Raw genomic sequence first — 21,743 nt, 5'->3', positions numbered from 1 at the left:
TTGCAGGTTTAAGGGTTAAAGCAGCAGCAAACACATTACTTATCGCGGAAGCAAACAGACAATACTACTAGCAGTAGCAAACACAAAGTACTTATCGTAGCAGTGAATACATACATGTACATGTATGGTACTGCTCAAATGTAACATCGCACTCGCTTATGGCGAGTAATTAAAAAACTTGCTAATTAAAGGGTGTGGCACCCATTTCCTTCGCAAGTATTCATCCCATATGAAATGGAATGAATACTCATGAAGAAAACAGGTGCCACACCCTTTAATTAACAAGTTTTTAATCACTCACAATCAAGCGGTGCAGGCGAGTGCGACGTTATGTTTGAGCAGTACTGTACTACTATTACCAGTAGCAAACACACATTACTTATTGCAGAAGGAAGCACATTACTGATCACAGCAGTGAACACACATAACTACTAGCAGTAGTACACACAATACTTATTGCAACAGAAAACATACATTACCACACACATTGCTTATTGCAGCAGCCAACACACATTGCTTATTGCAGCAGCCAACACACATTACTTATTGCCATAGCAAAGAGCACATCCATTATTGCAGCAGCAAACATAGATTATTGCCTATCACAGCAGTGAGTCATTGCACTAGCACACACATTACATAACAGCAGCACACACATTACTTATTGCAGCAGCAAACACCATAGCTAGAAGAATTTCAGTGACAACCGAGTACTTGTAGGATATAAGGCTGAAGTGTAATATGTAAGCACAGAAGTTATCATAATATCTAAGGCAGTAAAACACCCTCAATCCTCAGCTACCGATATTATGTTTGAGAAATGAAAAGAGGTAATGGATTAAAGGGGGTGAAAGAGTCTTATACAGTGGTACACATCAATTCCTCCTAGTCTGAGGGGGGGGGGGGGGGGTGGATGGGATAATAGAGAGATAAGCCAGCTCAAGGTAGATTGCTGTTTAGTCAAATGCAGCCTTCCCACTATCACCATGGCTTTTATATTCTGTGGAAGAAAGTTTTAGAATCATCTGGAGCACAACTAAGGTATAATTAGATTTGTTAAGTTATGCATGCTGTGTAATTATATTCATTTGCTGCTGACACATTCCCCATCCCAGAAGCCATTTGTGATCTCTGCGGTATTCTAGTTCCTAGCATGTGCATGGCATGAGTCTGCAATGAATACAAATGGCATGATGCAACCAGTTAGACAACTACATATATATACAGTCTCACTACTATTTAACTTTAGTTTGCTGGTATGCAACAAATACCATTATAAGGAACTAATTTTTAACAACAAGCTGTTCACTGCAGACACTAACAACAATAATAACAACACATCACAGGTCCAAAGTGAAACATGTGCTCAGGAACTAGAGCACAGGCTTCAGGCTATAGAGTCAAAGTTGTCGGAAGTCTGCACAGTACACTGACTGAGCATCACCAAGCAATTACCTCAGCACTGGCAGAGTAATTGGCCTCCAAAAACATGGAAAGTAAGTCTGAAGTAGTTTTAAGTGGCAAAGGTACTCAAATCACAGCTCATCCAGTGACATCAGATCCAGGAGAGACCATAAATGAATACATGGATAGACAAAGACGAAGATGCAACTTGATTATTAGAAATGTGCCTGAATCATCAAAGCAAGAAAAGTCCGAACAGAGTAACAAGGATACTGCAAAAATTTCTGACCTGTTTTACAAAGAATTTGGGCTCAAAAGGACACAAATCAAGAAAATAATAAGGCAAGGGAGGCGTGTCCAAGATCAAGCATGCTTGATCTTGGTAACAGTCAATGACAAAGAAGCTAAAAGACAAATCCTACATAATGCTGCAAAATTGAGGCAGATTTCTGTATGGAAAGACATTTTGTTTCTCCTGATTTTACAATAAAAAAAATACAAGCAAACAAGATCCTTTGTGGTGAACTCAAAAGAAGAAAGGGCCACGGTGAAACAAACTTAATTATTAGAAATGGTAAAATAATCTGCAAACAGAGGAGCAATGCTCACACATGACTAGATTCAGTACATACTACCCCTACACAAAATGATTTTCAAAAAACACAAACAATTTCCAGAAATAAATTAAGCGTAATCTGTGTAAATTGCTGAAGCATTAGAAGTCAAGAAAAAAATAGCTAATTTAGAAGGTCTTTTATACAAACATTCTCCAGATATTATAATCTAATCTCTAATCCAAGGTACAAAATTCACCTGAATTGTTGTTATTAACATTTTTACCATTAAGCTACCATCACAGCCATTTCTTGGCCGCCACCTTGGATTTCACATCTTTTTTCACCATAGCCTTTTTGAGGGTCGCACTCTTTTTTTACAGCTTGGCTGTTTTGGATTAGATTTCACTTCTTTTTGTATTTGTATAACCCAAAGCCGGCCTACAGCCAGCTTGGGGACTTTTTAAACATATCTTTTTTTCTTTACCACAGGAAGAAGAAAAGATGAAGCAGATGTACTTTAAATATTTCTGATTTTATCAGTAAATGTACAAATTATATATATATATATACTACGTATATTTATTACAGAACTCTCCATGGTGGTTTCTTTGTAACTGAACACTCTACAAGGTGACTTCTTCTAGCTTCTCTCTCTACAGGATGAATTGTTTGTAGCTGAACGATCTACAAGGTAACTTCTTCGGGAGGAAGGGAGGTGATAGGAGACTCCACACACTGAGAATTCCAAGGGTACTAGTACTCACTTAGTATGTTAAGCGAGTGAAACAGTTGTTTGCTTGACGATAATACATTACATTTGGTATCAAGTTTATCACCTGTGTGAGTAGTTTATAGTGCTCTTTATCTATCCCTTCGCATATTGCATGTACCCACAATCCACATAGGTCACACTGACAAACAACAGTATGTTTCTTACCACAGTGTTGGCAGGTATCATCACCCTTACTTAAAACATAGCTTTTGGCATCTGGTGAATCATCTGGTCGTTTTCTGTTGTAGCTCGGGAGTCTGTTCTGATTGGGTCTTGTCATTCTCCTCTATGTTAGAAATCCAGTTACGCTGGCCAACTGTAGCAACTGTTCATAGGGAACAGAGAAGAAATGTAATGTATTATGATAAGCTTGCCTTGACAGGTACCAATATTTACTCACCATGGTACCACAACTTGATATTCTTGGTGCGAGAGACAAAGGCCGGCTGTTGCGATAAAACTGGTGCTGATACTAGACTCAAATGAAATTCTGGTTCCTTTTGCAGACTGTACTCTTAAAGTAGATAAAAGTCGAGTTGATGAAGAGAAGAATTATAAACCACAATCAAAAGCCACAATTTTTATGTATCCAACAATTACATTTGGGCATGCATTACTACTGGTGTACCTGTAGGAACATTGCAACACATCAGATACTCACAACATGTAATTATTGTATAGGTAACATTCACCATAGATTTATAAATCCCAGGTACGTATATACCTGGCAATAAAGTTTTATTGTATAAATAAATAAAGCAACGTATATTATATGCTGGAGTTATGTACTACTTCGTCACCTTGGGACCAGATATATCTGGCCTTTATATACAGGTGGCTGTTATAGAGAAAACCTGTATAAGGTGGTCAGCAGCATTTTAGTGGCTATGGCCGTTATAAATAAGTGATTATTATTAAGAGGCTTGTGCCAACCGCAATGCAGTAATATTTTAGTACAGAAAGGACAAGGTGAGCTTGTTATGAATGTCGGTTATAGCTATTGAATACGTTTAAGCAATGAAGCCTGATAGATTATATAGCATTCATTGAAAGGCAGGAAGTGTGATAATTGTGCATTATTTGAAGTGGTGCCTTGGTGCCAGACAGTTGGCTTAACAAGCCACCATAAAAGGTAGCGACCACTATATGAAGGAGAAAGTTATGTATACAGTGATTCATAAGCGAATTCTTGGTTGGCCGTTATACGTGTTAGACAGGTGACCGCTTAATGCAGACAACAATGCATACATTTGTATGGGAAAATATTTGGGACCTCGTGTCCATGGCCATTATGCAGAGGTGACCGCTTAATCCAGGTGACCGTAACACAGGTTCCACTGTATTAGCTAGGGTCCGCAATGAAAAATTCAATAATCACGAAATTACTCCCCTATCATTTCAACCTGTAGGGCATATCAAAGTATTTTTCTATACGTACCAATAAAAATTATTTATCTTTTACCATACGACGGGAATCGCGATTGTTTTGTGCTGGAAATCATGAAAAATTGCATGCTCTCCGAATGAAGCATGGGTTCCTTCCCATACTTGGCATATATAGTCCAGGTCTATACCTGATTATAACCCACAGCAGAAATAAATCGATTTGCTACTGTGGATTTGGTGCGGAGCTACTCTTTGCTGAAAATCGGCCGAAAATCACGTATTTTTGGATTCGGAGCAACCCAGCAATCAACAAAAGGAAAGCCCACAAACCTTCACTATACAGCAATATATTTGGTTATCACTTCATGCACAGCGCAAGTTTCATATGGATCTGAGCTTTCCTTCCATCAAACTAAGCGGCGTGAAATTTCTTTCTAGCACGTCTGAGACTAAAATGGGAGGCGTGGCTGCAATAACTCCAAGTTTTAGTTTCTCCAGCAAGTTATTTAGGTTTCAATATTATGTTGTGACCACCTAATGGTATTAGTTTCCATGTTACAGCCTCCATTGAAATATGGTAGATTATCTAATAATGAAGAAATAAAGGGTAGGAGCTGACACACTTCTTGTGCATTGTTACTGGTGAACAAGCAGTCTTTTTACTTAATGTTTTACAGTGTACTGCTCAAGCCTTGCACAAAGAGAATAATGAGCATCTTTTATCAATCACACGTTTTAATTGTGAGTCGTTTAACATTGTATAGTGTAGAAGCTATTGAAACTCTACCTGTAAATCAATACCTAGTACTGTAGTATTGTTCCTTGAGAATCTCTTATTAGAAATATTGGGATAACAGGACAAAACTCAAGCAAAATTCACTGGTACACTGTGCTTGAAAATTGACATAAAAATATGGCAAAAGACATCAATTGAGCCATGGCTTGCATGATCCTGTGTTTGCTTTAGAATTTTATGATGAAGCATGGCGTTTTACTCTAATAGTACAGTCATCATAGAATATTATAAACACTTATTCCTGCATGTACTACATTACACTGTACGGTAATGATTATATGGAATACTTCTGACAAAATAATGATCAAATAGGCAAATAATACTGGAAAGAAAAATAGGAAGAAAGAAAGAAAGCAAAGTAGATAGATCCCTGACTTTATGTACGGTTCACAACAGCTGGCTATCATAGGTAAGATAGTACTGTATGGTAGGGATCATAAAGGTTTTGTACTTTCCTGCCCTAAAATGTCACTCATTCACCCAAAATACCACCCTTACTATTGCTTCATGACAGCTTGACAGTATTGATTAAGCATAAAAGCCCAAAAGTGCCTTCAAAGTAATCCCAAATGCTTACAAATTTAGATTTCTTTTATTTTTTTGCTAACTGCTTAACTGTTCTGACTGACTCATCAGTAACTGACTGACTGACTGACAGACTGACCAACCGATGGACCGATTGATGGACTGACGTACAGACCGACCGACCGACGGACCGACCAACTGACTCCTACAGCCAAACATACTATTAGGTGTTGACTCACAGGTTAATGTGTTATGGCTTCTATTGTATTACCAAAGTGAGTGTATTGATTGCAGAGGCACTTTCTCTATCTGTTCTTTGTTTTTAATGGCTTTATGTGGAACAGCTGAAAACTAAGTGGGATATATAGCCACATTGTAACTAAAGTGAAGCTCACATGTAGTCACTGCTTTCCTTTGTTGTAGTATGCACTTGTTTGCAGTGACAATTATACTATTACAACAATGTTAACAAACAAGTGTGAAGAAATTATATTTCACTTTTGAGTAGAAATAAAAGCTATGAAAAAGGGAGGTCATCTGTAGTAAGTAGTTGTACTAGTGGACATTTAATCATTCATGGCTTATTATATTGTAGAATTGAAAGGCCGTTTATGACTGACTTAACTACTAACTGTTGCAAGTGCATGGCCTCAAATATGTGAAAGATATGCTGAAGCAATGGCTCAAATATGAACCTGGACTTAAAGAAATAGTTTTTATATTGTATTTACTGTGTTACTCTAGGATAAATCTTCTTACTTCAACCTAACAGTCACTACCTGTCCTGCTGGTCATTCAATCCAGGCATTGATGTCAGTGGGTGACATGAAGAGATATGAGTGTATATGTCACAAAGACCATGATGTGAATATTGTTAATTGTGCACCAAATGAGAGGAGACTGGTACTACAGGTACATGCTGGATGTATGTTATGTGATAACTGTTTAAAACTTCTTGGTACATGCCTGTAATTGAAATTGTAAATGAAACTACAATGAGTGTATAAGAAAAGTTGTACATAGATGTAGATTCTATTAAACACTTGTCTAAAGTATAGAGGTGTATACATTACTTAAACACTTTTACTGTCCCCTTGGACCATTTCTGGTCTTTTTTTTCTAAACACCATGTTCCACCATGTGAAAATTAAATAAGTTTATTTATGTAAATAGATTGATATTCTGTCATAGCAATGTTTGGGGAATAAGGTATGTGCACACATTACATCCTTGGAATGTAAATCTTTTGTAGTTAGAGAGAATCAGATTACTAGGTATGAAGTTATAAAGCAAAAACCAAACAAGTGCAGATCTAGAATTGTGTAGCTGAGATTCTCTAACAGAACAATAAAATGACAAGGGTTCAAACCCAGGACTAAGTATCAAACCAATAACCAGTGAGCCACTAGTGTCATGACTGTTCAGCTCACTTAATTTAATTTCAGTGTTAAGTTCTAAATGAGTATTAGGCTTGCACCAATTGTGCCGGAATAATTTGGAGCAAAATTGGCTAATAAAAGCATCAACCGTTATGCCAGCATAATAGGACAATTTTCAAGATTTTTAGTGCAATGCGTGTGCCAAAACAAAAATACAGCAAACCATGAACACACCATACCTTAATACTGCATTTCACATCAAGAAAATTTGCAATGTTATTATTTTTATTGTTTCTTGGCTGATTGTTCACACTTCGCGGCAATAAGATTGAGGTACTCTAATAGAGCAGTCACTCACTCTGATACAGCAGTTAGGGAAGGTTGATATAGTCTAATGAAACAGCTAACTCTACAGCATAAAACATAATTTTAAGCATAATAGGCTGGATTTTTGACCACTACTCAACAGCATAATAGGCTATTTTCAAAGCATAATTGGCTCAAGCCTATAATGAGTATACTCACCAAATTATCACAATGATCACTCAAAAACATGTACAATTCCGTGCCTCTGTACAATGAGATATCAGTGGAAGTTGAGGTGCTCTAATAGAGCAGTTACTAATGCCATTTACTCTAACAGAACAGTCACCTCACTTAGTCCTTTGTGTACTACGTTAATAAATTTTAAACAAAATACAAAACTTTTGACAAAATAATCAGCATAATAGGCTAAGAATAAGAGAAGAAAAGCATAATGGATGGATACCTACACAAAACTAAGTCACTCACATATACGTAATTAAATCAAAGAACCTTACCTTTGAATGGCAAGGATATTATTTACTGCATTGACAATGGCAAGCCTTGTCAAGAATATTACACTAAGATGCAATTTCGCTTACTATTTGAATTGCTAATTCTGTAATGCATGAGACCCATTAGCACTTTTAAGGCACCTGTAATGCTTATGGGCACTGGCTTTGAACAAGAACAGGGCTGACGTAACATTATACACTACAGGAAGGATTATGGGCCATTAATATCAATACTGGGGAGTCACTGAATGGGATGATAGAGTATTACCAGTGTCCACCTGGTTACTGTCAGTGTAGTAGGGAGGATGATGGTGGTAATATATGTAACAGTGTATATTATTATGATAATGATGATCTCCAGTGTGTCTGTGATAGACAAGGTGACTAGTAATTGTGTGTGAAGTCTTCAACCAATTTCTGGTGCATATATGTTTAAGGTGATTGCATATGTGACTCAATCTGGGAAAACCAGTCTTTTCACCTATTTAAAAGTATCAAGAAATGTGGGTTAAATATTTAGTATGTTGTAGCTTGCCAATGGTTGGAGCTATGTGCACCAAATTTTCACACATTTTATACCAATTCCATACCTTCCAGAGCATCCACTGTACAAGTAGTTAACAGCTACATTTCCTGCCACTTTAGATAGATTTTTAACTGAGGTTGACTGTATTAGGCACGCTCCAGAAGAGGTGGGAGGCAGGGGCCTGGAGGAGGACAAGAGGCTGTTTAAAATCTTAAAGAGGAAGTTGTAGGGATGAAGTTGTGGGCTAATCAGGTCTCAAAATTAGCTTAAATGAAAGGATATTTACAGCACAGGCATTTATTAAACTCCACAGTACTGTACAGCCATTCCCAGACCGGCCACAGTTCCATTAGGGGCCCAGACCGCTATACAGATTGCCACTGTGCTTGGAAAAAGCAGCCACCAAAAGTCAGCCATGCAAGTCTAGTTGATTTTGATAAGGAAATTTGATAGTTTATTCATGTAATTTTGTGTTCTTGGTGAAAAATACAATCTGTTGTCATTTGTGATAAGACTGGTTTTCCCATACTCAATCACATATCTTACAGTCTGTTTTCATGCTATATACATAATAACTCATGTACAGTACCACTGAAAAGCAAGGTCGTACTTGCATATTACTCATCACTCGCATCTCGCATGCCTGCACTCAACACTTGAAAGAAAAGTTTGAGCGTTGAGTGATATATTATGCTCTTGAAACCAAACTGTCAAGCATTTTTAAACTTTTCTTGCACTCTTGAGATCATATAAACTGTTAAGCAAGTGGTGAGTGGAAATAGTCTACAATTGGTAGGCTGGTATAGCAAAACAAATTGAACCTACAATCTAGTAGTGATTGAAGACAGGGTTTGTGTGTAGCCAGGATTTTCATAATGGACTAGCCACCTAAACAATGGACTTACTGCAGTCAAAAGAGCGATGATCTACTGTATAGCTATTTCTACAGTTACCGTGCATATACACTCAAATATATTTTAATAAACACCAGGATGCTGTGTCATGCAGCCAAGGAAAGCCAATGTGTTTGGGTGTGCAACAGACAAATTTGTATTTTACCAAGAAAATGCAATTATCACTCAATTGTACCTTGGTAACAGCTAACAGAAGTAATCTTTTTTTTTCTGTGAAGCATCCCTCAGGGTGGGACAGCTTCCATGGCAAGTTTAGCTAAATCGGTCCAGCCGTCTTTGTGATACATACATGCCTTTAAAGTTTTTCTCATATTTTTCTTCTAAAATGTACTTTTTGTGACAAAAATCGCCATACGTAGTTTGTGCATGCCTTAAAATTATACTGTATTCTTTCAAATTTGGTAGGTATAAAAAGCATATTATAGTGCTTTCAACTTCCAATTTGTGTACAGATTGATAGAAGAGGAGCAAAATTACGAGAAATTGCAAGTGCGATTTTTGTCATACCTGCAGGATAAACCACCAAGAGAAGCAATGGGTATGCTGATATGTTAACCATCATAGAATGGACCGTTGCGATTTGAAGGCATGAGGGTATTAGCTAAGGAGATGTAAAGCAAAAGCCAAACATGAGAAACAAGCACAATCAAGATGCTTCATAAGAACAGTCACCATGAGGTAAAAAAAGACGTGCATGAAAACGTCAAAAAACTGTTCAGGGTTTGAACCAGAGACCTTCCTATCTGTATACCTAGCCATTCTAATACTGCTATCAGTTGCTCATCTTTACCTAATAACAGGAAGTTCTAGTTTACTGCACCAGTATATATATATATATATATATATATATTTCCATAGGTCTATCCATGGAAATCTAAATTGTTGAGGAGCATTGTATGTGCATTGTATCAAAAAGACGAGAAGAGTTCAGAAAACAATGTGCGTACTACTATTTTTTGTACTATATAGTCAAGCTACACATCAAACATAATAAATTATTATGCACTCTAATAGAGTAGTTGGCTTTGCTACGATTTGTTGTCACACCTACTGGCTAAACCGCTTTTGCAAACTAGTTGAATTTTCTTGCATACCCAACAAATCTTCAGTAATGCAATGGAAATCTATTCTATATTGCAAAAACCAACCATGCATGCATGTACCAAGTGCATTTCGAGATCCCTTTATACGTAGATGTGACATTCGGCTGCTGGCTACATGTAAATAAAAATAATAGTAGGTACTAATGTCTTTTAAATTTTTGCTCTTTTGTTTACCTGTAAGGAAAAAAAGCCAGCATAGCTATTTAAAAATACAAAAATAAAACAATGTTGTATAATCTAAAGCAGTTCAGCTGTGAAAAAGGTGCAGCCTGCCAAAAATAGGCTAGTATAAAAAAAGGTGGCAGCCAAAAAATTACTGCAATGATACATTGCAAAGTAACTGACATAATATTGATTTCATTGCAACAATTTCTTGGCTGCCACCTTTGGCATCACATCCTTTTCTTGTTAGCCTATTTTAAGAAGTCCGGACCTTTTTTCACAGCTGTGAATTAGATGTACAGTGGAACCTTAGTTATCAGACCCCACTTATCAGGATTGTTGGTTAACCGAACTGCAGAAATAACTGCTCTGTTAGAGTAGTGACTGTTCTATTAGAGTAGTTGAAATACTGATACTTCTTTATGCTGTTTTAAGTTATTTATATACAGTTTCAGAGATATGAACTTTTCAGACTTATGGACCACCCCTGGTTCCAAGTGTTCAGATAACTGAAGTTCCACTGTATGAGTTGAATAAATAATGATGTAAAAATGATTGTTGAGTATTACATAGTAAGTTAATCTGTATGTATTGATGAATTGCTCTGTGGACTGATAATTGAAGGGATACGTGATCTACCATGTCATAAGGTGTGAATAGTGGACATAGTACTTATAGTGATTAGGTATCAGGACACACGAAAGTGTATCGTGCCGCCAAGTACAGCTAGTGTGGATGTGCAACAGACAAGTGTTTATTTTACACGAACTAAGAAAACACATCTGTAGCTCAATAGTGCCTGAAGAGAAATTAACCAATTTTGCTGCAGAAACTCCCTCAGGGTAGGGCATCTCTTAATTCACATTTTAAATTTGAGCTGAATCTACCCAGCCATTACTGAGATATGCGCCTTCAAAGTTCATCTTATTTTCCCTCCATAAATTTTCTTTTTGCACAGTGTAGAAAAATTGCAATAACTCCTGTGTGCTTTAGTTGATTGACCTCAAATTTAGTGGATAGTAAGAGCATAATGCAGCACATTTACAACTCAAGTTTCATACAGATCAAACTAAGAATAACGGAATTATGTGCAATTTTGGTAAATAATTTCAAAAGCAATTTATTGTCATGCCTACAGGGTAATTCGCTTGATGGAATAACTTGAAAATTGGTCTTTACATGTTTATTTTTGCTTTATATCTACAGCTCATCTGTTTTTACATGGGGTTACAGATACTTGTAGTTTCTTGGACACGCCTTTTTTTACAGTAAAGGTGTTTTGGGGGGGATTAGCTGTAACACGGGGCATTCAGGCTTTGCCTGATATGTATGCCTTCTGCCCTCAGGTTTGCAGCCCTTGGGCAGTCGGGAATACATATCAGGCAAAGCCCTCATGTCCGTGGTGCAACTATTACATATAAGTATATAATTGTTAATTCATAACAATCTTGAAGGTTACTTGTGTGGCAAGTGTCGTGGCAACAAGGGAGTTAGTGTTCTACTTAACAAGTGTGTATCCTGTGGACATGGCAGTATTGCTCTCATCTTTGGTTTAGGTTAGTCCACTTGTTACCATTACTGTATCAATTGTGTTATTGTTCTTGTAGTTGTTGTGGATATCATTGTGATAACAGTAATCCTACTATCATCTGTAACCATTTTCAGTTGGCTATATCCAGTAGTGTTCTATGTACAGGTAAATAAAACAGTAATAAATGTACTGTATAGATATTATATGATAATAATTTTATTCCCAGATCACTCCATATATTGCACAATACTTTCCAGTCACATTCAGTGCTGTTCAACCATATGTAAGTGACTAGCTAGTTAATGGGTACTATTTGTACTGTTACATTTCCTATAGCTCCACTACATTAGCAGTGCTGCCAGTCTCTACTTCCCTTATGACTTTTGTATCTATCCTGGAATGACTGCACTAGTATCCTATAGTCTCCGGTATATTCCAGTTCTGTTGTTCTCCATCATTTACTGCTGTATATGGGTACTCAACAGGTACATAATATGTGCCATAAAGTACGCAAAAGATGTATCAATTACTACACAGGAAGTTCCTATACATTTCCATATCATGGAGTGGAGTGTGGCTACTGATATTATTATTTTTCACTGATGTAGTGAACACTTCAGTGTCTATACTGAACTGTCCCATATTAAGGGATAGTGATGGACACAGATCTAGGGTAAGGTTTTGTAGTATTAATTTGTGTTTTTCTTTTCATATATACATTTTATTCATTTCTCATGTAGAAATGGTTTGTAGATGGTACAGTGGAGTGCTTCTCAGGAGGTCATGCTGGCCTAGCAACATTTGCCATATTAGTACTGATAGTGTGTACACTACTAATAATAGCTCTGGTGGTGGTTGTAATGGGAAAAGTTAAAGTGAGAAACTATGTTACTATAATTAGCTGTGTACATTTTTGTTCAGTTATCAAAGTACTGTTGAGTAAGACGACGCAATGCGCAGTAAGGTTGACTGTAAAAACAATGCAGCCATGTATAATGTAGCTACCTGTAAAAAGTGATAAATACGAAAACAGCCAATCTGTAAAAAATGGTGTGGTCCCCAAAAAGGCCAGAGTGAAAAAAGTTGTGAAATCAAAAGTGGTGGCCAAGAATGGCTGTGATGGTACTTTAATGAAAAAATTTAATAATGACAATTCAAGTGAACTTGTGTTGCCTCCCAAGTTTCACTAGGATTCAGAACAAAATTCACTGAAATTGTTATTTAAATTTCATTAACTCATGTACCATTACTTTGCCACCACTTTTGATTTCACAACTTTTTTACCACACATTTTACAGTTTCGCTGTTTTGGTTTAGATATCAATTATTAATTTTGTAATTGCATGCCACAAAACTGGCTTTGGGACTTCCTTTTCACTTGTTTTTTTTTCTTTACTACAGGAATTATTGAACAAGACAATAAGTTTTCTATGCATTTGTTCAGTATAACTTTGTATCTAATTAAAATATATAATTGAAAAAATGATTATCACGTAGTTAATATGGTGACTTGTTATGTCATGCCAAACTGTTGCTAAATACGTGTGAGTTATGTTACTTTGCATGTGTATGGTGTGCTTTTGTGCTCTATGGTGTGTGTTGTGTGTTGTGTGTGTTGTGTGTGTGTGTGTGTGTGTGTTGTGTGTGTTGTGTGTGTTGTGTGTGTGTGTGCGTGCGTGCGTGCGTGGGTGTGGGTGTTAATTACGAGACATAATATACACATTGTATGAAGTTCAATGTATTTTTAATCTCAGGGTTTATCACCAGTAAATTCCCACTGACTTTGGACTCAGGGTATAACACCTTGTAGCTATGGTTTATATATTACATATATGCACACAGAGGAGAGTGTCCTACTCTTATATACCCTTGTAGAAAGGCGTATTGTGAAGCTGTGACATATCGACATGATGTTGTTTGTGATGTATTAGCAGTTGTAAAAGTTCAAGAATCGTTAGCAATGTGTTGCACTTGCGACACTCAGGACAGCCATATTTGTGAATGGCCTAGTAAGAAATGCCAACCCTGTTTCCTAAACCATGAAGGAATACTTGTATTTTGGTAAGAAATGCTTAGATCCAAAGTTAGATTGGTTGCTAGCAATGTTGTTAGGCACTCACTCAATAGATATTATGTTCAGTTAATAACATTATTAAGAGAAATGGATGAACTCAGAAGTGTTATGTCATAGCTTAAATTAATACAGTGGTGGGTGGCAATCATGTTGACAAATTGTACTCTTACTGCTGTGAAATGATAGTGAGATATACAATGTAGCTATATATAATGAAGTCAAAATTATTACAGCAATATACAGTGATGGATCCAGAGGCAGGCAAATATGGCACGTACTCCCCCTTTACCCCATCACCACATGCAGCTATTGCTGAGTATAAAATCTTGTATAAGCATCAAGCCATGGGGTGTACTTATGTTGCCACAGTATCTACTGTATACACTTGGTCCTTTGTGTGATAATGACAATTTACTTTACACTCATACACTGAACAGACTCATAACTGTTATTGATCCCTACATGCCACTCTTGATCAGTGCAGACCACTTAGAAAGCATAATCAATTTTTTATTACTACTCTACTATTTCTCTACATCATATATTTCAGTATTAAATACCTTTAGCTTTTGGAGGGCTGCTTTTGATTTACTCCCCCTGCCTTTAGCTTTTTGAGACCCCCTGCTTTATGTAGTTACCTACTGTGGTTTTCCAAACCCTGGACCTGCCCCTAAACTGATATTAAGCAAATAATTTTGCGGTGCATGTGACCAGTATTATGTTTATTCAGAAGGGGTATCTTGGCCCTACTGCTGAAAACCTTGGAGAAAATTAATGTTTCAGTAAAGATTGGCATCATCAGGTTTAGTATTTTCAATGTTTTAAGCCTTTAGTTACAAAATTTCATCCCCAACTCCCATGAAGTTCTGCAGCTATACAGTAACATCCCTCTGTATGTCAGCTCTATAAATCACCACTGTTTATTCATTTATTTTTTGGTAAAGACATCACATTACCTGTTGCGTTCTGCAGGCAATCAAAGGTTGTTTAAGGTTACGACTATGGACCATCTCTTTTGAGAAACTACTACAAGAGCCTTTTGTTGATCGGTATAACTGGTGGGCACCAACTGAGTTAATAAGAAGATTACTGTTCATTATTTTGATCACAGCCTTTCCTGGAAACTTGGTATGTTTATTGTTAACACCACTGTACTTTATTAGTTGTGTCTAGATTCCAGTGATGTTACTGGTGATGATTAGTGTGGCAATATACATGTATATTCAACCATACCAAGGATTGTGGACTAATATATTAGAGGTTGTTTTATTGGGAGATATTTTGCTTATGGTAATAATCTCATCAACTGATCATTTCAAGGTAATAACTATACAAGTATTAACTAGTCTATGATCCAGTTTGTTACAGACAACTGCAGTGTTTGATAGTGATCATTCCTTTTGTATTGACCAGTGTGGTAAAGTGGACCAGATCAGTGAACATGCTGCAGTCTTGATCCCATTTTATTTCTTACCAATAATAATATTGTTTGGACTTGTTGGTAAGGAAGTGGCCACCAAAGTGAAAAGGCTGCACTTGTGTAATAGCAGGTTAGTGGCGCACATACAATTCAAACATGTATCCAGCTTGGTCAGTGATTGGAATAGCCTTTCAAGAGACATAGTGCAGTTACCTAACATCTTATCTAAACTATACTTGATAAAGATCGAAAGTATATCCTATATCGTACAGGATAGGCTTGATTTTTTCACTGTTTGTTGACATTGCTTCAGCCTGATAGGTACCTTCTGGCATACTGCAGTACGTACAATGTATGATTCATGGACCTATCTGTATTCTCCTTTGTGTCCCATTTATCTTTGCTGACAGTGCAAGGTGTGTTTATTCACAGTAGCACCTCCCTACATTTGTGGGGAATTGTCCAAGTTTTCCATTGTGATTGGATTGGTTACAGAGGTCCTTTTCGTAGTGTTGTTCATTTGTATTGCTGTGTATTGGAATGAACATACATTGAAAATAAAATGTAATGGCCACTTTTACTATTTGGTAATTGAATGGTGTGTGTTCAGACAAAAACAATAAGTCTGGTGCCATTGTTTCTTTTGATGCGCTATGGTCAGATTCACCAGCCATAACAGTGGTTTTTGCTATTGAATTTGTCAGTTTTGCATTAGAATTTGTTGCCTTGGAAATTGAATTTGATGCGCTTGTAGTAGAATTAGGTGCTATTGCATTAGAATTAGTCATGTTTGCAGGAAATTTCATCACAACTAATCAGTGAGCATGTGGCCAACAAAGAACACTATGTGAAGCAATTGAAACAATTGTTGACTAACAACAACTTGTAGTGTCAGTACTTAATTTGTCTACAACATGCTTGATAAGGATTCCTACCGCTGCTGTAGTTCACTATTGGTGGACATTATGGCATCAGGTACACATGCAAGCATGTCAAATTCAATTGCCAAGGTGACAAATGCAATTGCAAAAGCGACAAGTGATATGCAAAAAGGACAAGTTCAGTTACAAACAGGATGAACGCAGTTGCAAAGGTAATGAATTCAACAGTAAAAACCTTAATGTTACAAAAAGTAAACAAGGAAAATAGGAATTTAACATTTGATGGTTAGTGGGTAACTGCATCAGTTCTATGAACTGCTTTTCAGCAGTACCTTACAATTCAATATTAGCTACGTATATAGCTAAATACAACAACAACAACAACACAAATGCCAGCAACAAAAAGCAAACAAGGAGTACAAGGACAAAAAAGAATAATACAATTGCAGATTTAAAAAGTGACAAATGATCAAGATCAATTAATGTAGGGGGTAGTTTGATTAGAAGATCATAGTTTTTTGTCATGACTGGATTGATTACTGAGGTCCTTCTTGTAGTGTTCTTCATTATATCACTGTGCAACAGGCTAAACATAGCTGAAAATGAAGCTTTGCTATTTCAGTAGTTGAATAGTTGGCAAGTGCATTCAGATGAAAACAATAAGCCTGGTGCCATTTTTTCTTCCATTGCGGAATGCATGGTTCACACAGTCATAATAAGGTAAACAAACAACTACAAGGAAAAATTAGCAATTTGAAGTTGGATTAGGGATCAAAGAAACACAAAATAGTGAAACAAGTGAGGTTGCCCACACATGAAGATATACTAGTGGACATTTAATCATCATGGGTATTGACTGAAGTAGAGATTAAACGTCCACTAGTATATGTAGGTAACCTCTCTATTTCACTATTTTGATCCCTAAATTTAAAATCTCTTGTACTTGTAGTTGCTTTACATTAATTTATCTCTTAGACACGTACAGACTTGTTGCATGGACCTAGTCAACAAGTGAGAAATTTGGGATTAATAGCTCTTGCATTGTAAACAGGAAGGAAATGGTACTCACCTTCGCCTTGCACTATTTTACTCATTCCTGTTTACAATGCTTGCATTATTAATCCCGAATACCGCAACCATCTGTCCTATTACATAAGTGACCGGCTGAGCAAAAACCAGCCGTTTTCGCACATTCCTCAAATTCCATTTTATTGCATCTCTGTAATCTATATATAGTAACAAAAGAGTGGACAGTCAAAGTTTCAGCCTTGTATGCTGAATTGTCTTGGAGTTATAGCGCTTGGCAGTTGGAACAGTGATAAACTTGATTTGTACAGCAACAATGTGGGAAATAAGTTACAGGTGCTTAGATAATCAATCATACGTAACTCACGATTGAAACAAGCTACGAAGATGGGACTTGATTCAATGTGTGAACCATGAACTTGCAAATCAATCAAGGTATAGTGCTTTCCCTGTACTCCTCCATGTTGGCAAAGAAGGCCATTCCAACTAAGAAATGATAATGGTGAACGTTGTTTTACTGCATCGTAAATGAATGCCTGTAACTCATGTATTCTTTGCTGTGCAAACGTGAAACAAAGATTTCTTACTTTCCATAAACAGGCAAAACCAATGGTAGGGTCCACAATCCGAAAAATCAGCCTTTACAGATTGATCCCCCTATCATTGTGGGATGTTCATTGTAGTATCCCATTGCTAGATCCACCATGAAACTGGAGCCACGATTGTTGTCTTCACAGAAATATCGATTTTAGTATTTCACTAGATGCAAAATTTATTTTTAAAATTTCATGCTCCTGGCGAGCTGCTAGTTTACTGCATTGTATGAAATCACAGGAACACCAACTGCTATTACTACAAAATGTTTTGGACCATCATTTATCATCATTCTAAACAAAATTAGGTGACCAGTGTGGCATCAGAAGGACTTTGGCACCATTGAGAGAACCCCTTGGAAAGATGCACAACAATTTTGATGTTCTTCACCCAGATGGTGAGAAGTCTCAGATCCTTTCCAAACTAACAGCATAGCCAGACCATGCATCCAACCTTATCACATCACCATGAGGAAGAGTTGGCTTTTCTTGTCTTGGCTGGTCACCTAATTGTGTTCTGGCAGCTTGAATTGTGTTTTGTTTTCTGATTTTTGAAAGAAAGCAACCCTGTGCCAGGAACCCAGTGAATCATTTGCTTATTACTGTACGTACTTTTTAACTACAATAGCTCTACATAATATCTAGCTAAGTAGTAAATGGTCCTTTGTGTGGGCATCCAGCTGGAATCAAAAATGAAAGATTTTGTGCTTTTGTTCTATTTGATTTGGGATATTTTGCAACATGATGGTGATGTAGGGTGATCTAGTAAAGATTTGAAGCTGCTTTGGAGTGTGAGAGGTGAAGTCAAATTTGGATGGTTCATCTGCCTCCTGTGCAGGCAGGCCTTTCTATTTGTTTGTCTATGCACAGTAAGCGCCTTCTCTTTGTAACTCCAATTCTTTGTGATGTTAATGCCTAAATTATAGTCAGGAAGTGTGTACCTGTGTATTAAGTTAATTTTGCTCAAAACTTCAGTTCCTTGCACTATAGCTACAAGTGCTTTAAATATTAAATACTGCTGACCACGTTATTACAGTGCCTGCATGATAGGACAGCACCACATAATTTGCATATGTCTTGATAATTATTGCATACAATTCTGCTGTTTAGTTAACCCCATGTTCACATTATTAGGCTTGCTAATGTGAAAATGTGAAATAATCCTGCACGTAGGGCAGGTATCAATGCTAGTATACTATATAATACGACTTATTTCATCTGAAGTTAGTGGGCTTGTCTTCTATTCTGTCATGAGATTCACACAGAATGTGTGAGAGTTGAGAGCTCTGGTTATGCAGCTAATTAATGCAATATGGAAAATACAGCACGCGGTGGCACTTTGATCCTCCCACGCAAAGCACAATAATGTTAGACAGTTAGTGGTGCATCTGCATCTATATGCACCACTAACTGTGGTATACTAGTAGGGCACCGTCGTTGAGGTCTGGAATGTGAGATAAACATTATAACTAACATGCAAAATGGTTTACTCTCTCTCTCTCAGCATGGGATTTGTAATGATCATGTCCTGCAGGCATCTATAATTCCTTCTCAGCCTGAAATTAATTATTAATACCTGTGGGTTAGAGCTTTATATCCTTTTTTACTTTTATTTATTTATTTGTTTTTTAGTTTAATTTTTCAGTTTAATTTTAATGCGGCCATGTATGGTCATTTTTGAGTAATTGTGTCCAATTTTGGAACCCATCCGATATTAGGTGAATTAGCTACTCTACACAAACGAATACTCACTGGAGTTGTTTTCATTGTTCTTTGGTCTGGTTGTTCCTTAATTGTTTTGCCTACTGTGATTAATGTATAGTCTTAAACCCCTTCTTTGTATAAAGGAGTTTTGCTTTGCTTGTGCTTGTCTAACCACAAGAAAATATATATGACACTCATGAAAACATTATGATTAACAAAAATGATTTTGTAGTGTGGAATAATAATTAGTACATAGTTTTTGTCTAGTTTGTTTTGTGGATAATTTGTCAGATTATTTAGGGCATACACTTAATATACTAATTCGCTAAGTTTACTGATTAGCAGTAAACTTATAGCTACCGTACTCACTGCAAAAGCAATGTCTGGTTTAGTTCTGGTGGATAGGTATAGTAATTTCTCAACTACTGACTGGCTTGGTTGAATTGAGTTGATGTCTCATACCCTTTGGTCAGCTTGATGCTAAAATAATTAGTGTCAGTTTAACATTTTGAAAGATTTTCTGATTGCACTTGTAAAATTAATTTGAAATACGTCATGCCATTTCAGGAAAAAAAGTACCGAAAACAATTGTTTGGTATCCTGACCAATACAAAAATATCGCTAACTTATTTGCATTGCTATTTTTCTAGGAAAATCATACCAAAGTTTAGTTCAAAGGATCAACAATCTACTCTAGTAATTACACGTCCTAAAGGAAATTCTTATTTAGTCAACTTCAATGCAATGAAAGAAATGACACTTGCATTATTGACATCGCATCATGAAAAAGATGAGACAGACCAATAACTAATACCTTTATATTATGTTATGGATAATACTGACTACAAATACATAGCTGTTAAATATACATGTACATAATTTACATTAGTATATGTATACATACTGTATTTGTATTTTAATGCACGTTTGATGTATGTATAGGACGTACAGTACTTTTCTATACCATGTTAATAACTCCTGGTTAAAATAAGCAAGTACCCAGTATTATATATAACTAAAGTTCTTCAAATTTATCTGTAGCTGGAGTGCATTAGTTAGAATTTAAGACATGATTATAACAATGGTGGTCTTTACATAATTCACAATATAGCTAGTAGTACAGTTACAGTAACAATTGGCGTGCTTTTAAGCAGCATTCAGATCAAAGTGCTTTATAGAATGTGTCTGCAAAAGGTATAAAAGTATTCTAACAAACAAAATAATTATTCAATAGCAAATCCAGATAAGGCATTTGGGACAAATCCCCCAATCCCTCTGTGGAAGAGCAATACTTCTTTTGTTAGAAATATTATACACCTTGTCAGACCAAAATCAATTATAAATCATGATAACTGCATGATATTACCACCAACTCACCTGAAATCAAAGTTGACAGCTGTCAAGCACTCAAACTGTCATCTAGCACCTTCATACGTACTACGCACCTCTAAGAACAAATATCATGTTACAGGTTCATGAATAGCCTTTTAAACTGTTTCTAAGGCTTCACAATCATCTGCAAATTCCATAATGAAACAAAAAAACCTTCTAAGGAGTGATCATTGCTACTTAAAAAGTACAGCAGCTAACGAGAGAGCATGATTTGCTCTCCCCACCCACTTACAACTAAGCCTGTTTGTGCCCCTGCCCCCTGGATTCATCCATCACTAAAGTAAAAAAAGGAACTCCTAATCTATAGCCTGTTATCTTATTTCTGTGTAAGGCACCTTCTCAAGGTGATACTTCATTATTCTTGCTTACCAAAAATAAGTAAAAGTTTTATTATGAATGACATCATCAAGGCATAACAATATATCAGTGCAGGGGCGTGGCAAAATTTTTAAAAAGGGTTTCTTTACAGCAGTAATGAAGTACTGATGCAGTCACAACCTTCAGCCACTGAGATATCTTCGTGGCTCAGAATTGCTAGTCCATATTGTGCCAGTTATGCCAGCATTATTTCGAGCATAATAGGCTAGTAAAAGTTACAGATTTGTACAGCTGCATTTTGGTGATGATGTTGGTTTATGCTCACCATGTTAGCTATTATGGTTGAGTTGCCAAGTTTGTCACAGTAATTTTATTATCAGATCTGATTATTATGTTCTTTGCTGCATAATTAATGACTGGCCAATCACTGATTTATCTGTGCAAAGATCACATTGCAGTAGC

The 21,743-nt window shown here is 36.6% G+C and overlaps 1 protein-coding gene across 2 annotated transcripts in view; it reads left to right on the top strand.

Moving 5' to 3' along the window:
• Positions 1-20,560, top strand: part of LOC136258670 (uncharacterized) — a 39,569-nt gene extending 19,009 nt beyond the window's left edge. For both annotated transcript variants that reach the window (XM_066052013.1, XM_066052012.1), the window contains 12 exons: positions 6,185-6,352; positions 7,843-8,017; positions 11,797-11,898; positions 11,950-12,038; positions 12,100-12,156; positions 12,210-12,358; positions 12,411-12,546; positions 12,614-12,748; positions 14,920-15,075; positions 15,121-15,267; positions 15,316-15,497; positions 20,222-20,560. In XM_066052013.1, coding sequence (XP_065908085.1) covers positions 6,185-6,352; positions 7,843-8,017; positions 11,797-11,898; positions 11,950-12,038; positions 12,100-12,156; positions 12,210-12,358; positions 12,411-12,546; positions 12,614-12,748; positions 14,920-15,075; positions 15,121-15,267; positions 15,316-15,497; positions 20,222-20,378 — 1,653 coding nt within the window. In that variant the 3' untranslated portion in view covers positions 20,379-20,560. The remainder of the gene's footprint in view (positions 1-6,184; positions 6,353-7,842; positions 8,018-11,796; positions 11,899-11,949; positions 12,039-12,099; positions 12,157-12,209; positions 12,359-12,410; positions 12,547-12,613; positions 12,749-14,919; positions 15,076-15,120; positions 15,268-15,315; positions 15,498-20,221) is intronic.
• The last annotated feature ends 1,183 nt before the right edge of the window (positions 20,561-21,743 follow it).

This window comes from Dysidea avara, chromosome 6 (assembly GCF_963678975.1).
Source record: "Dysidea avara chromosome 6, odDysAvar1.4, whole genome shotgun sequence".
Classification (NCBI taxonomy): Eukaryota; Metazoa; Porifera; class Demospongiae; order Dictyoceratida; family Dysideidae; genus Dysidea; species Dysidea avara.
The sequence above is the reverse complement of the archived record's forward strand: the minus strand, read 5'-3'. Positions and strand labels throughout refer to the sequence as shown.